We start from the raw sequence: 15,468 nt of genomic DNA on the forward strand, positions 1-15,468 counted from the left end.
CAGGCCTAGAACTTTGTCTGACAGCTTCATGGTGAATGTAGAAAATAGATTTGACCTGTTGCTTCAGTTAGAAGCTGGTGAGCCTCAAGCAGTTGCAGGTGTAGACAGGGCACAACAAACTTTCAGCAGCAAATTGAAAAATAAAAATGTAGGGAAATCAGCAAAGAGAAAGAAAGTGTTGTTGTTAGGTAGTTCCCATGGAAGAGGTGTTAGCCAACTTTTGCAGGATGGACTAGGATCAGAATACCAGGTCACCAATTTTTTTAAACCTAGTGCTCATTTGGAGCGGGTAACAGAGGATTTAGGTTCACTCTGCAAAGATTTACTAAGGAAGACAACGTGGTTATAGTGGGTGGGGCAGGTAATAGTATCAACAGAGATCCTGGATACAGTATAGAGTGTGATCTGGCAAAGATCACATTAGCATCAAAGCATACTAGTGTTGAGTTTGTATCTGTTCTTGGGCGCCATGACTGACCTCATTTGAACTCTTCTGTCGTGAGAGTTAATTTGAAGTTGGAACGGCTACTTATGTCGGGTGCCAGGGTCACACATTGGTGTGGTTCCTGTTGATTCTCTCAATAGGTGGGATTATACTAGGCATGGCCTTCACCTCAACAGGAAAGGGAAGGGTAAATTGGCTGGGAAAATAGCAGGAAAAAGTTAAAATGGGTGAGGCACTGTTGTGAGTGATAAAATACCAGTGGTTATAGGGTTCAGAAAAGATCCATTTTTAGGGTATGGAGGACAGAAAGAAACCAAATTTTAAGAGAGGTTAGGACTGAGACAAACCTTCAGTTTGAGAAAGAAACCAAAAAATATAATTCTAGCTTATTACATCAGCATAAACAGCTATTGGTTAAGAATTTTCAACAGTCAGCAGATATTTCAACTCTACCCAATTTCAACTCAGGCAATGTGAAATGTCAGCTATCTTTATTGCATCAAAATTTCGAGGACTGAGAAATAAAATTAATGAATTAATTATCTGCATAGATGAATTAGAGTCTTCAAACCCAGCTGACATAATCTCCCTCTCTGAACATCATGTGACCACTGGTACAGAACTTTTAAGTCTTACAGGGTTTAGATTAGCATCTCACTTTTGTAGAGCAGAAATGGAGAAAGGAGGAGTTGCCACATTCATCAGGAACTGTCATAAATTTAAGAACATAGACATTCATAAATTTTGCCTAGAACAGCATATGGAAGCATATGCAAAAGAAGTAGAATTTCACAAAAAGTCCTTCATAATATTAAGTGCATATCGAACACCTGCAGGAAACTTCAATCTGTTCATAAACCACTTTGAAGCTGTACTGGCCCATTTAACAACCAAAAACAAAGAAATAGTGGTTGCTGGTGATTTCAATGTAGATTTCCTTAAAAACTTTCCTCAATAAGAACTTATTTGAATTAGTAACACTATCATTCAACTTAATTCCCACTGTAAAGTTCCCCACTACGGTAGCCAATTGTTCACAAACAGCCATTGATAATATCTTTATAGAAAAGTCCAATGAACAAAATTATATTACAAAACCAATAGTCAATGGTCTCTCAGACCATGACATACAGTTCCTTCTGTTAAATGTTAATGCTGAACAGGATATAAAATCTTTTAAATCTGAGCTCAAGAGCTTAATCAATAAGCCAAAAATTGATTATTTTAGGACACTCCTCAGAGACATTCACTGGAATGATGTTTACACTGCTCATGGCATGAATGAAAAATATAACACTTTTGCTAATAAAGTGCTTACCTTATTTGAACACTGTTTTGTCCCAAAACTATCCAAGGTTAGAGCAAAGTCTACAAAGAAGCCATGGATTACTCAAGGAATAGGGGTATCTTGTAAAACAAAAAGAAAACTGTATCTGTCAATCCGAAACAGTTCTGATGTTGATGCTATAGCACATTACGTGAAATACAGCAAAATATTAAAGACTGTAATACGGACATCAAATCAAATATATTACAAGGAAAAGATAGTCATATCAGATAACAAAATAAAGTCTATATGGGATACAGTGAAGGAGGAGACTGGTAGAACCAGACATGAAGAGGGACAAATAGCATTACGAGTAAATGATACATTGGTGACAGATGTGTATAGTGTTGCAGAACTATTTAACAAAATTTTATAACTGTTACTGAAAAGATGGGGTTGTCAGGTTCTGTGGATGCTGCTATGGAATACTCCAGACCAGACATTTCAAGTAACTTCCATAATATGAATTTGACCCTCACTAGCCCAGCAGAAATAATTTCCATCATAAAAATCTTTAAAATCAAAAACATCTAGAGGGATGATGAAATATGAACAAAGTTAATTAAAGAATGTGATTCTGAGTTAAGTAACATACTAATCTATCTGTGTAACCACTCATTTATCAGTGGAATATTTCATGAATGGTTGAAATATGCTGAAGTTAAGCCATTGTTTAAGAAGGTACATCAAACTTCCGTCCAATTTCACTCCTGCCAGAATTCTCAAAAATTTTAGAAAAAGTAATGTACAATCAGCTTTATAACCATCTTATCTCAAATAACATACTGTCAAAGTCACAGTTCGGATTTCTAAAGGGTTCTATTGAGAAGGCTATCTACACTTACAGTGAAAATGTGCTTAATTCACTAGACAAAAAATTGCATGCAACTGGTATATTTTGTGATCTGTTAAAGGCACGTGACTGTGTAAATCACAATATCTTTTTAAGTAAATTAGATTATTGTGGTGTAACAGGAAAAGCTGCAAAATGGTTCAAATCTTATATCTCTGGCAGGAAACAAAGGGTGTTATTAGGAAAGAGACATGATATCAGGCATCATCCAACTGGGAACTAATTACATGTGGGGTCCCACAAGGTTCCACTTTAGGACCCTTACTTTTTCTTGTGTATATCAACGACCTTTCATCAGTAACATTACTAGATGCCAAGTTCGTTTTGTTTGCCAATGATACAAACATTGCAATAAATAGCAAATCAAGTGTAGTCTTAGAACGATCAGCTAATAAAATATTTGTGGACATTAATCACTGATTCCTAGCCAATTCTTTATCACTAAACTTTGAAAAAACACACTACATGCAGTTCAGAACTTGTAAGGAGTGTCCCATGAGTATATGCCTAACATATAATGACAGGCAGATAGAAGAAGTGGACAGTGTGAAATTCTTGGGATTACAGCTTGACAATAAATTCAACTGGGAGGAGCACACCACACAACTGCTGAAGCATCTTAACTAATCTCTATTTGCAATGTGAACTGTGTCAGACATAAGGGATATAAAAATGAAAAAGCTGGCATACTATGCTTACTTTCATTGCATAATGTCAGATGGGATTATTTTTTGGGGTAATTCATCAAGCCAAGCTAAAGTTTTCCAGGCACAAAAATGTGAAGTCTACTGCTTCCCAATATATTTATTCCTTAATGAAATTTGTCATTAAAAATATATCACTTTTTCAAATCAACAGCTCCATACATGGAATCAGCACTAGAAATAAGAATAATCTTCACAAGAATTTAAAGTCACTTACTCTTGTACAAAAAGGTGTGCATTATTCAGGAACACACATTTTCAATAACTTGCCAGCAGCCACAAAAAGCTTAACAAACAATGAAATTCAGTTTAAGAGAAGCCTAAAGGATTTATTGGTGGCCAACTCCTTCTACTCTATTGATGAATTTCTCAGCAGAACCAACTGGTTTTTTGTGCATCTCTCTCTCTCGCCCCCTCTCTCTCTCTCTCTCTCTGCACAATTTTAGTGCAGTAATGTGTTCTTTGTAAATAAGTGTGTGTGTGTGTGTGTGTGTGTGTGTGTGTGTGTGTGTGTGTGTGTGTAAATGCAATCTAACTTCCGCACCATTTCAGTGCAGTAATATGTTCATTGTAAATAAATATTATAGTAGTTCTATTACATGTTTATTACCTTATAAATAAAAAAAAATTCAATGCATTAGTGTTTTGTATTGAGCAAGCAGTAAAGGAAACAAAAGATAAGTTCGGAGTAGGTATTAAAATCCATGGAGAAGAGGTTCGCCGATGACATTGTAATTCTGTCAGAGACAGCAAAGGACTTGTAAGAGCAGTGGAATGGAATGGACAGTGTTTTGAAAGGAGGGTATAAGATGAACATTAACAAAAGCAAAATGAGGATAATGGAATGTAGTCGAATTAAGTCGGGTGATGCTGAAGGAATTAGATTAGGAAATGAGACACTTCAAAGTAGTAAAGTTTTGCTATTTGGGGAGCAAAATAACTGATGATGGTCGAAGTAGAGAGGATATAAAATGTAGACTGGCAATGGCAAGGAAAGTGTTTCTGAAGAAGAGAAATTTGTTAACATCAAGTATAGATTTAAGTGTCAGGAAATCGTTTTTGAAAGTATTTGTATGGAGTGTAGCCGCATTTGGAAGTGAAACATGGACGATAAATAGTTTGGACAAGAAGAGAATAGAAGCTTTCGAAATGTGGTGCTCCAGAAGAATGCTGAAGATTAGTTGGGTAGATCACATAACTAATGAGGAGGTATTGAATAGAATTGGGGAGAAGAGGAGTTTGTGGCACAACTTGACCAGAAGAAGGGATCGGTTGGTAGGACATGTTCTGAGGCATCAAGGGATCACCAATTTAGTATTGGAGGGCAGGGTGGAGGGTAAAAATCGTAGAGGGAGACCAAGAGATGAATACACTAAGCAGAATCAGAAAGATGTAGGCTGCAGTAGGTACTGGGAGATGAAGAAGCTTACACAGGATAGAGTAGCATGGAGAGCTGCATCAAACCAGTCTCAGGATGGAAGACCACAACAACAAAGTGTTTGTAAAATGATTCTTTCATATAGTGATCATTTAAAAAAAATTAAAAAAATAAAAAAAATAAAAGAAGAAGAAGAAGAAGAGAGAGAGAGAGACGATCATCCTACTTGGGGCCTGTGGAAGGTAGATTAGCTTATTTATTTCAGTTGTAAATATTTGTCATGTATTATTGTTTTTCTGACATGCTCTACATCCTGGAGGACCTCCTCACTATGGATCAACTGGAATGAAAGTAAATCTAATCTAATCTAATAATCATGGGAGACTGCAATGCTGTAGTAGAGGAAGGGGTAGAAGTCCAAGATACAAGAGAATATGGACTTAGTTGAGGGAATGAGAGAGAAGAAAAACTCTTTGAGTGCTGCAGTAAGTTTCAGGGTAATAGTAAATTGCTGTTCAAGAAACACCATTCAAAAACTATACAGGTTTAGGCAGGCTACACTTGGAAAAGGCCAGGAGACTTGGGAAGACACATCACGGTAAGAGATTCTGAAATCAGATATTGGAGTCTAAGGTATACCTAGGAGCAGATATACACTTAGATCACAGTTACATAATGATTAAGAGTAGGCTGAAGTTTACGAGAACTGTCAGGAAAAATCATAATGTGAAGAGGTGGGGTACTGAGATATTGAGGACTAATGATGTGTATTTGAAATCCTCTGATGCTGTAAATTCTGTGAGAATGAATACCACAGTCCCAGCAGTTCTGTTTTAGAGGAATGGACATCCACTAATAGAGCAATCACAGAAGTTGGACTGACACTGAAAGCACAAAGAAGGTAATTGCGAAGAAACCTTGGGTGACAGGAGAAATATTTCAGCTTATCAGTGGAATATAAGTGGCTCAAGTTTGCAGGGAGCAAACTGTCATTGGTAAATGGAGAAAGCCTTTCAGCTAAGACCGCTGGTATTTTTATTTTATTTCACAATGATTAGCTTAGAAAGAATCTTGTTGTCATCATCATATCTTCAGAAAATTTTTATTAACAACCATATATTGCAGCAAAAAAGTATGCTCATTGTATTGGTGATATGTATGCATGTTAATAAGAATTTTCTGAAGATCCAATGACAGCAAGATTGTGTTGAATCCAGTTATTGTGAAAAAAAATAAAAATACCAAGTGATCTTGGCAGCAAAAGATAATCGATGAAAGAAGGAAATCCATGAAATGTTTATGAAAAGAAAGGAATATGGCAATGTAAGCCATTTAGAAACAAAACCAATAGGAAATACAGGGGAGCTAAAGCAAAGTGCCTGCAAAAATGTGAAAAAAAAACTAAAAGCAAAAGGTAATTTGAAAGACAGATTCAGCATCTAGAAGAGTTAAAATACATTTTATGAGACAAAATGCAAAGCTATCAGCAACCAGAGTGCAAAGCTGTTTAACTGCTAAACATAAATGAGAAAGACAATAGGTGGAAAGAATACATCCAGGGTCTCTAAAAGTCAGAGGAAGTGTCTGACATAATATCAGTCAGAGACTGGTGACAACACAACCACAACCACAGCCCCAGTCCCTCCCTCAGCCCAAAAAAACGGGGATACTTCTGGAAGGATGAGAATTTGAATCACATTCCTCCTTAATGTGAGTCCAGTGGTTTAACCACTGAGTCATCATGCTCAGTGTTGATTACAAGAATTGAAGGCATTAATTATTTTAAAATGAGTATGTCTTCTGAAAGTAGAGGGGGGAATGTTTCAAGTGTAAAAATTGACAATTGTGTGATTGTAAGTACTGTTCTATAGGTTTAACATCTACTGAAGTGCATTACTGGCAGACAGTAAGGCAAAGGGTTGTCTCCCTGGAAACATACAAGTGAAGAGAGCAAGGAAAAATACCAGCAAATGTGTTAGTTGAATCATTCAAGAAAAATTCAAGGGAAGTGCCATATTTTTGTCTTCAGTTCTATCTATGGAAACTGTTCAGAAACATGGAATTGACATGATTTTGGAAAGCTTGCCATGTTTTTGAAAGCATGACAATATCAATGAACACATTTGGAGAGTGTACTGACTGGCAGTTGTGGCACTGAAAACAGAGCAGGTGACTTGGGTCGTACAGCTCTGATCTCATGCCTTGTGTCACACTGGAATCTTGCCTTAGGCATTCTCTGGCATTCTGTTAATTCTTGGAATGCTAGGTTTGCAAGGCATGGAGGTTCTGTATACTTTTGGAAAGTAGGAAAGAGTTATTGAAAGACCGAGCCTGTGAGGCAGTGAATGAGAAGTGCCTGTGAGAGTGTAACCTATGAAAGGTGTATGGGTCGGTGTACAAGATTTGGTCCAGTATACAGTTTTAATTTGTCAGGAACTTTCATAACAGTAAACACTTTACAACAAAATGAAAGAATCATTCAGTGTAAATACTGTCAACACATTGGAACTATGTAATCAGTTGACTATCTACCAATTTCAGACATGTTCTCTCTGAAGTCAATCCACAATAAGAGAATCTAACCAAGTTCCCTTGGGAATATCTCTGAGCTATTCTGCATCTAACTTTTTACTAAGGAACTGAATAAAGATTATCTACATCTACATCTACATGATTACTCTGCAATTCACAATTAAGTGCTTGGGAGAGGGTTTATCGAACCACAATCATACTATCTCTCTACCATTCCACTCCCGAACAGTGCGCGGGAAAAACGAACACCTAAACCTTTCTGTTCGAGTTCTGATTTCTCTTATTTTATTTTGATGATCATTCCTACCTATGTAGGTTGGGCTCAACAAAATATTTTTGCATTCGGAACAGAAAGCTGGTGACTGAAATTTCGTAAATAGATCTCGCCGCGACGAAAAACGTCTTTGCTTTAATGACTTCCATCCCAACTCGCGTATCATATCTGCCACACTCTCTCCCCTATTACATGATAATACAAAACGAGCTGCCCTTTTTTTGCACCCTTTCGATGTCCTCCGTCAATCCCACCTGGTAAGGATCCCACACCGCGCAGCAATATTCTAACAGAGGACGAATGAGTGTACTGTCAGCTGTCTCTTTAGTGGACTTGTTGCATCTTCTAAGTGTCTTGCCAATAAAACGCAACCTTTGGCTCACCTTCCCCACAATATTATCTATGTGGTCTTTCCAACTGAAGTTGTTCGTAATTTTAACACCCAGGTACTTAGTTGAATTGACAGCCTTGAGAATTGTACTATTTATCGAGTAATCGAATTCCAACAGATTTCTTTTGGAACTCATGTGGATCACCTCACACTTTTCATTATTTAGCATCAACTGCCACCTGCCACACCATACAGCAATCTTTTCTAAATCACTTTGCAACTCATACTGGTCTTCGGATGACCTTACTAGACGGTAAATTACAGCATCATCTGCGAACAACCTAAGAGAACTGCGCAGATTGTCACCCAGGTCATTTATATAGATCAGGAACAGCAGAGGTCCCAGGATGCTTCCCTGGGGAACACCTGATATCACTTCAGTTTTACTCGATGATTTGCCGTCAATTACTATGAACTGTGACATTCCTGACAGGAAATCACGAATACAGTCGCACAACTGAGACAATACCCCATAGGCCCGCAGCTTGATTAGAAGTCGCTTGTGAGGAACAGTGTCAAAAGCTTTCCGGAAATCTAGAAATACGGAATCAACTTGAGATCCCCTGTCGATAGCGGCCATTACTTCGAGCGAATAAAGAACTAGCTGCGTTGCACAAGAACGATGTTTTCTGAAACCATGCTGATTACGTATCAATAGATCATCCCCTTCGAGGTGACTCATAAAGTTTGAATACAGTATATGCTCCAAAACCCTACTGCAAACCAACGTCAATGATATAGGTCTGTAGTTTGATGGATTACCTCTACTACCCTTCTTAAACACTGGTGCTACCTGCGGAATTTTCCAATCTGGAGGTACAGATCTATCGGTGAGCGAGCGGTTGTATATGATTGCTAAGTAGGGAACTATTGTATCAGCGTAATCTGAAAGGAACCTAATCGGTATACAATCTGGACCTGAAGACTTGCCCGTATCAAGCGATTTGAGTTGCTTCGCAACCCCTAAGGTATCTACTTCTAAGAAACTCATACTAGCAGCTGTTCGTGTTTCTAATTCTGGAATATTCCATTTGTCTTCCTTGGTGAAGGAATTTCGGAAAACCACGTTCAATAACTCTGCTTTAGCAGCACAGTTGTTGGTAACAGTACCATCGGCACTGCGCAGTGAAGGTACTGACTGCGTCTTGCCGCTTGTGTACTTTACATACGACCAGAATTTCTTTGGATTTTCTACCAAATTTCAAGACAATGTTTCGTTGTGGAACCTATTAAAGGCATCTCGCATTGAAGTCCATGCCAAATTTTGCGTGTCTGTAAATTTTATCCAATCTTCGGGATTTCACGTTCTTCTGAACTTTGCATGCTTTTTCCGTTGCCTCTGCAACAGCGTTCAGACCTGTTTTGTGTACCATGGGGGAACAGTTCCATCTCTTACCAATTTATGAGGTATGAATCTCTCAACTGCTGTTGCTACTATATCTTTGAATTCGAGCCACATCTCTTGCTTGGGTAGCTCAGTTGGTAGAGCACTTGCCCACTAAAGGCAAAGGTCCCAAGTTCAAGTCTCGGTCCAGCACACAGTTTTAATCTGCCAGGAAGTTTCATATCAGCACACACTCTGCTGCAGAGTGAAAATCTCATTCAGAATCATCCTTGTGCCACAGTGAGGGCCATCGGTCTGTCGCCGCTGCCTTCACCTCCACCCTTGGCACCTGTTCCGGCACCCTCATCACGTGTCCTGGCCTCCCTGAGTCAGACCCACTCCTCCTTGTGGAAGTCATCATCTCTTTCCTCTCCTGGGTCCAGCACCCTGATGCATGCTGCTCGCCCTTGCCGTTGATGCGTTACTGCACTTCCACCACCAACTGGGCCTTAACCATTGGGTTCTTCAGCACTGGCAACCCTGGTGTCTCCATCTGAGCACCCTGTGGCCATCAACCTCATCACACTTCTGCCACATCAAGTGCCAAACATCAAGATGCTGGCAGCACCCTTATTGCTGGTCATCCATTGTGGTCTTTGAGGGGGACCGGGGGCACATGGAAGTGTCATTTATCACTACAATGCCTGCATCAGAGGAGCACTATTTCCCCAAGAGGAGAGGGGTGTACAACCCTTTACACAACACTTGGCTACATGCCATGGCAGGTGTGCTACACTTGAAGCATTCTGGCCACTGAAGGCCACCTGCAGTGGGTTGCAAGGCTAGTGCACATGGCAAGACATCCACAGTACTACCTACTGGAGCCCTCCTCTATATAAAGATAGTGCAGCTTCTCAGATTGTACTATAGCTTATTGCACTGTTTCTACATTTGTTGTTTACTTGAATATGGATCAATAAACTTATGTTCTTAGAGGCCAAATAATTGGTTGTGTCTAGTGTTACACAACTACAGGCAGACAACAACTACTGACAGATCTGTCTTATTCTTCAGGCTTGCTGAGAGCTAAAGCTTTTACGTAACAGCTGTACTAGGAAAGCATGTATCAAGTGTAGAACATTCATAAGTGAATATTTATCTCACAAATAAAATAAAAATAATTATTTTGTCATTAGTTCAAGAAATTCTACAAGGAAGTGTGATTGGTAATATTAAACAATGATAACAAATCACACATTTAGCAGTGTTAATAAAGTCCCTTGCATCTGACTCCACTGATATGACACTAAGGACGAAAGAGAGGATGCGATTTGTGACACTGCCATACACAGACACTCAAACTGAGAGCAAGAAAGTATCCAAACTGAATACTATTAAGGCAGTCCCTTCACCTATTATCCTTCATAACATGTCTCATTGGTTTACACACAAACAAATGAATGATATCTTAGAAAATTGTATTTTTATGGTGGAGAAGTATTTTTATTAAACAAGCAACAAAAAATATCTGTAGCTTCAGTACAACTCAAAACATATTTCAGTGAAACACAATGAAGTGATTAAGGCTTTTTCACTTCATTAGACTCAGCCTCAGAGACTGAGGTCATCAGTCAGAAATTTGCAATGTCACACTCAAAATGATTGAACTATTTTATGATAATTCTAAATAAAGACAGTAGGTTAAAAAGGGGTTTCTGTGCCCTCTGCACTAAGGAGAGTTTTCAGTTTTGCCAATGACAATAACTTTTTGCTCTCTTATAAATAACTGCTTGAAATAATTCTGCTCAAACTGATGACATAAGTGTTTTATAGAGATATGCCCCAAGCATTCTTTGGAGACTTGATAACTGAGTATTAACCATAAATCTCTTCAAACAGTTACTTTTACCAGCAAGATACGGTACTCTTTAATGACTTTGTGCCAGACAATACCTATTAATAAACATTACTGTGTGATATTGTGATAGAGACTGCCCACAACAAGATTGAATGTCACCTGGTGGCACTCCGAGCAAGTGAAGCAACCTGGTAAGGAAAGTACAGGGTGGTCCAAAAGTCCGGAAACATCCTCATAAAATTCAAATGGAGTAGCAAACAAGGAAACAGAGTCCCTACACAAGAGGAATGGGAAGGGGGAAACTTTATAGGCTAATCTAATCTAATCTAATCTAATCTGTCAGCAACATGGCGACCATCTTGAAAGCCACCATCTTGGATTCAACTCCAAAATTTCAAATAGGAATGTGGTCATGTGACATATCAAACATATGGAGAATTTCACCAGAAAAACAACGCCGTTGTTATTTTGAACATAGCTTTATTCATTCTCGGATTATAGCCAGTTACATGTGGCAGTGGTGGGATGTTGGGCAGCATGTGTGTTATGTGCCGAAGAGACATTACACTGATGTTACACAGTCATAGGAATGGCTCGATATGTTGTCCATTATGTTGGATTGTTAATGCTATCCTCCGAACCCAGTCCTGATGAACTTTGACCAACACATCTGGCTGAATTTAACCACACACATCAACAATGCGCTGCTGTAGATGATACAAATCCCATATTTTCACAGAATAAACCAGTGCTTTGACATGACCCCAAAGATAAAAGTCCAAAGAAATCAAATCTGGTGAATGTGGTGGCCACTCCACAGCACCCCTACGACCAATCCACTTTTGAGGGAACTGCACATCCAGGCATGCTCGCACATTGTGTGGTGGGGCTTCATCATGCTGGAAGAATTCCGGATATGTCCCAATCTCCGTTAACAATGAAGGAAACACTTCTTCATCCAATAACCTCAGATAACCGTTGGATGTTAATGTACCATCAATAAAAAAAGGTCCAACGACTTTGGTACCCTACACACCACACCAGACCATCATTTTTTGTGAGTCGACGGTTTTGGAAGCATCAATCCAGTGCGGATTTGTGTTGGACCAGTATCTGTGATTCTGCTTGTTCACTTCACCATTGATAAAGAAATTGGCTTCATCACTGAACAGCACCTGATAGGGGAAACGTGGGTTTATCTGCAGCTGCTGTGGCACCCATTCTGCGAACTGTAGCTGACGGTCTGGGTCATCTTTGTTCAGGTGTTGGAGCAGCTGAATTTTGTATGGGTGCCATTTGTGCTGCGATAAAATTCGCAGTATGGAGGTACCGCTAACCCCACATTCATGTGACAGGCGACGAGTACTTCATGGCGGACTCTTGCTAAATGATGCCAACATGCTCACTGTTATTGCTTCATCAGTGGCAGGTTTTGGTCTTCCAGTCTTAGGTTTATCTGTGACAGAACCTGTTCCTCGGAATTTGGCCAAAAGCTTGGCAACTGTGCTGTGAGTGATGGGCTGTCTGGTTGGGTGACGACTGTTTAAATCCTCAGCAATGGCCTATGTGGTTCTATCTCCTGGTATCAAGATGATTTCAATGCGTTCTTCATGTGTTAAGGACATTTTGTAACCTGTAAATAAGGAAACAATGATTAAAATGTTAACATGAGTAAATGATACCTAACAGTTAAACACATGTAACATATCAGGCATGAGATAGTCACTTTGCACCATTTCAGACTCCATTTTATGACTTCTCAGTACGTAATACTCAAGCTGCCGAGTGTCCCACTGCTGCCGCACGTAATTGGCCTTAACCCGAGAATGAATAAAGGTATTTTAAAATAACAACGGAACTGTTTTTCTGGTGAAATTCTCTGTCTGTTTGATATGTCACATGACTACATTCCCATTTGAAACTTTGGAGTTGAATCCAAGATGGCGGCCATGTCAAGGGTCTTGAAAAGTATTCAGAAGTCTGTACATGACGGGCTAAATTAAAAGAACTAGTAGTGTATATAAAAGGCGTGATTAAACCAAACGATTGGTAGAAAATTTCATTTTTTACTGCCAAAACCCCCTCCCCCATAAGTTGCTTAAAATCCTCCCCAAAGCGGGAGCAATCTGGCAACCCTGTTAAGTATAGTGCCTATTAAAACTACACATAATCATGTGCACTCCTTGCTGCTCTCTGCGAGATCTACTGCATTTAACACAAATTTCCTTTAGTTTCGCTATGCAGTACATTTTTATTTTGTTGCCAGATAACTACCAGTTTCAGTTTTGCAGAAATTGTCTATTAAATTGGTCAGACTGTGCCACTGTATAGAGGACAGCACAGATCATACCACAACTTTGTTGAGGTTATGTTATAATACTTAGTACCAACACAGTTTTTGTTTCATAACAATGTTAATACTTTTCATGTTCTTACCGTTCTGTTTTGGAAACATTTCTCTTCCACTGATAAGAATGCCTCTTCCTTTTCCAGGAGGGACTGTCAAACCTGGTCTTGTTCAGGTCATTTGCAAATACTAAGATGGGTTCGAATTCTTGCAGAATTCCTATTATTTCAATTACTTCCACTTCGTTTGTACTATCTGCTGTATTTAAATGTCCACAAAATCACATATCTTCTGCAAAACACTCTCACCAATATGTCAACAAGCACCCTGCTGATCAGCTGAACTGTGCTTGCCAGCATATATATTGCAAAAGTGGCTGTGTGAGCTTCACTGTTGCATATGTGTTTGCTACAGTGCAGCCAACCTAACTCTGAATGTGAAAAATATTTCTTCTAATCATAACAAACTGAAATGTAGCTTTTAATGTCTAGATTGGTAAATCTGATGTCAGTTGGTGTGCTTTTCATCTGGACATGGCATGGTGACCACCATGCCTGTTGAACTTGGCGGGTTATGTAAGCTTCGGACATTTAGTGGGCTTTACACCTGAAGACAATGTGCAGTTAACAGCTTTTGCAACTGAAAACAATTTTCTACGGCAGTTTTCAATGGCCTATAATGGACTTTGCACCCTGAAACCTATTCCCTCGTGTAGGTGCTGAAAAAATCTATGTGACAGTAAGCCCATCTCAAAATCAACAAAAAATGCATTTATCGGCTTTTGCATTTGGGTTACTCTGAGGATGTGAGTGAGAGATATGGGGGGGGGGGGGGGGGGGGGTGGAAGGGTGAGGAGGAGGATGAAAACAGATTAATGGCTTTCATGATACCTGTTCAAAATTTCATCATGAAGAGATTTTCCACTATCTTGTTCAAGCTGCAGCTGATGTATCCTTGCTGTTTTCTTATAAGGCTTCTTATGCACACCTTGGGTAAAAACATGGAAATCTATTTGCCCACCTTGAGCTAGTGGAAGGCGTTGTTGCGTAATTTGGTAGCCAGCCTGAAAAAAGAGATGATGCAAATAAGGCAGACAAATGGCAAGGACAGATGAGGGAGCCTTTTTTGTTATATACTCTTTGTTCTTTTTACACTCAACTACAGCTGAAATAGATGTGACTCCTACAATTTTTTTCAATAAATGATGTAAACAGCTAACTGGTTCCATAAAGTTTATAGTAATAAATACTGACCAGGTTTAAATACCACTAGGGCTATCTTCTACAGAAGGAATAACATCACATAACTTACATTACATTAAAAATATAAGCATTCATTATGAGCTAAGAGGCTCAGGTCAAAGAACAGAAATCATAGATTAAGTCCTTCATGGATCTACGATATCTGTTATTTGCCTTGAGCATTTTAGTTCATAATGTATGCTTATAATTTTAACATAATGTATGTTATGTGTCTTTATTACTTACTTCTGAAGAATGTACCACTTGTAGATTGAAGTCCAGCTGAGTAAATGTGGCTACAATCAAAACAGGTAGTCCGTGACTACACTTTCCGCATCTCAGATGTGTCTGATGTCGGTGGTAAATTGAAAGATCAGGTCGAGATGGTGAAAACACCTGGTGTGGCATTAACAGAAGGGTTTTTGATCACATCTGCAAGAGCCTTTTGGTCAGTGTAAATGGTTAGAGGGCGTCCTTGAATGTCATCCTGGAAACAGCGGACCACCTCATTTATGGCCAAGAGCTCTCTACCAGGAGTTGACCACTTCTTCTGAACATCGCTCAGTTCCGAGAGAAGAAATGCAGCAACTGTTTCACACCAGTGATCTCTTGTTGCAGTACTGTGCCCATTGCATGGTCGCTGGTGTCTGCGATGATCATGAGGTGTGCATCCAGTGATGGAAGGGCGAGGGTGACAGCCTGTGTGAGGTCAGATATAATTTTGTCGAGGGCAATTTGCATTTCAGGCATCCACGTCAGGCATCCATGTCAGGCATCATCATTTGTTGGTGGTG

At 39.3% G+C, this 15,468-nt stretch overlaps 1 protein-coding gene across 1 annotated transcript in view; it reads right to left on the reverse strand.

Moving 5' to 3' along the window:
- The window catches only part of LOC126481072 (glutamyl-tRNA(Gln) amidotransferase subunit B, mitochondrial), a 124,471-nt gene that overhangs the window by 43,224 nt on the left and 65,779 nt on the right, over nt 1-15,468 (reverse strand). Inside the window, exon 4 of the mRNA XM_050104558.1 lies at nt 14,324-14,496. Coding sequence (XP_049960515.1) covers nt 14,324-14,496 — 173 coding nt within the window. The remainder of the gene's footprint in view (nt 1-14,323; nt 14,497-15,468) is intronic.

Source organism: Schistocerca serialis, chromosome 5 (assembly GCF_023864345.2).
Source record: "Schistocerca serialis cubense isolate TAMUIC-IGC-003099 chromosome 5, iqSchSeri2.2, whole genome shotgun sequence".
Lineage (NCBI taxonomy): Eukaryota > Metazoa > Arthropoda > Insecta > Orthoptera > Acrididae > Schistocerca > Schistocerca serialis.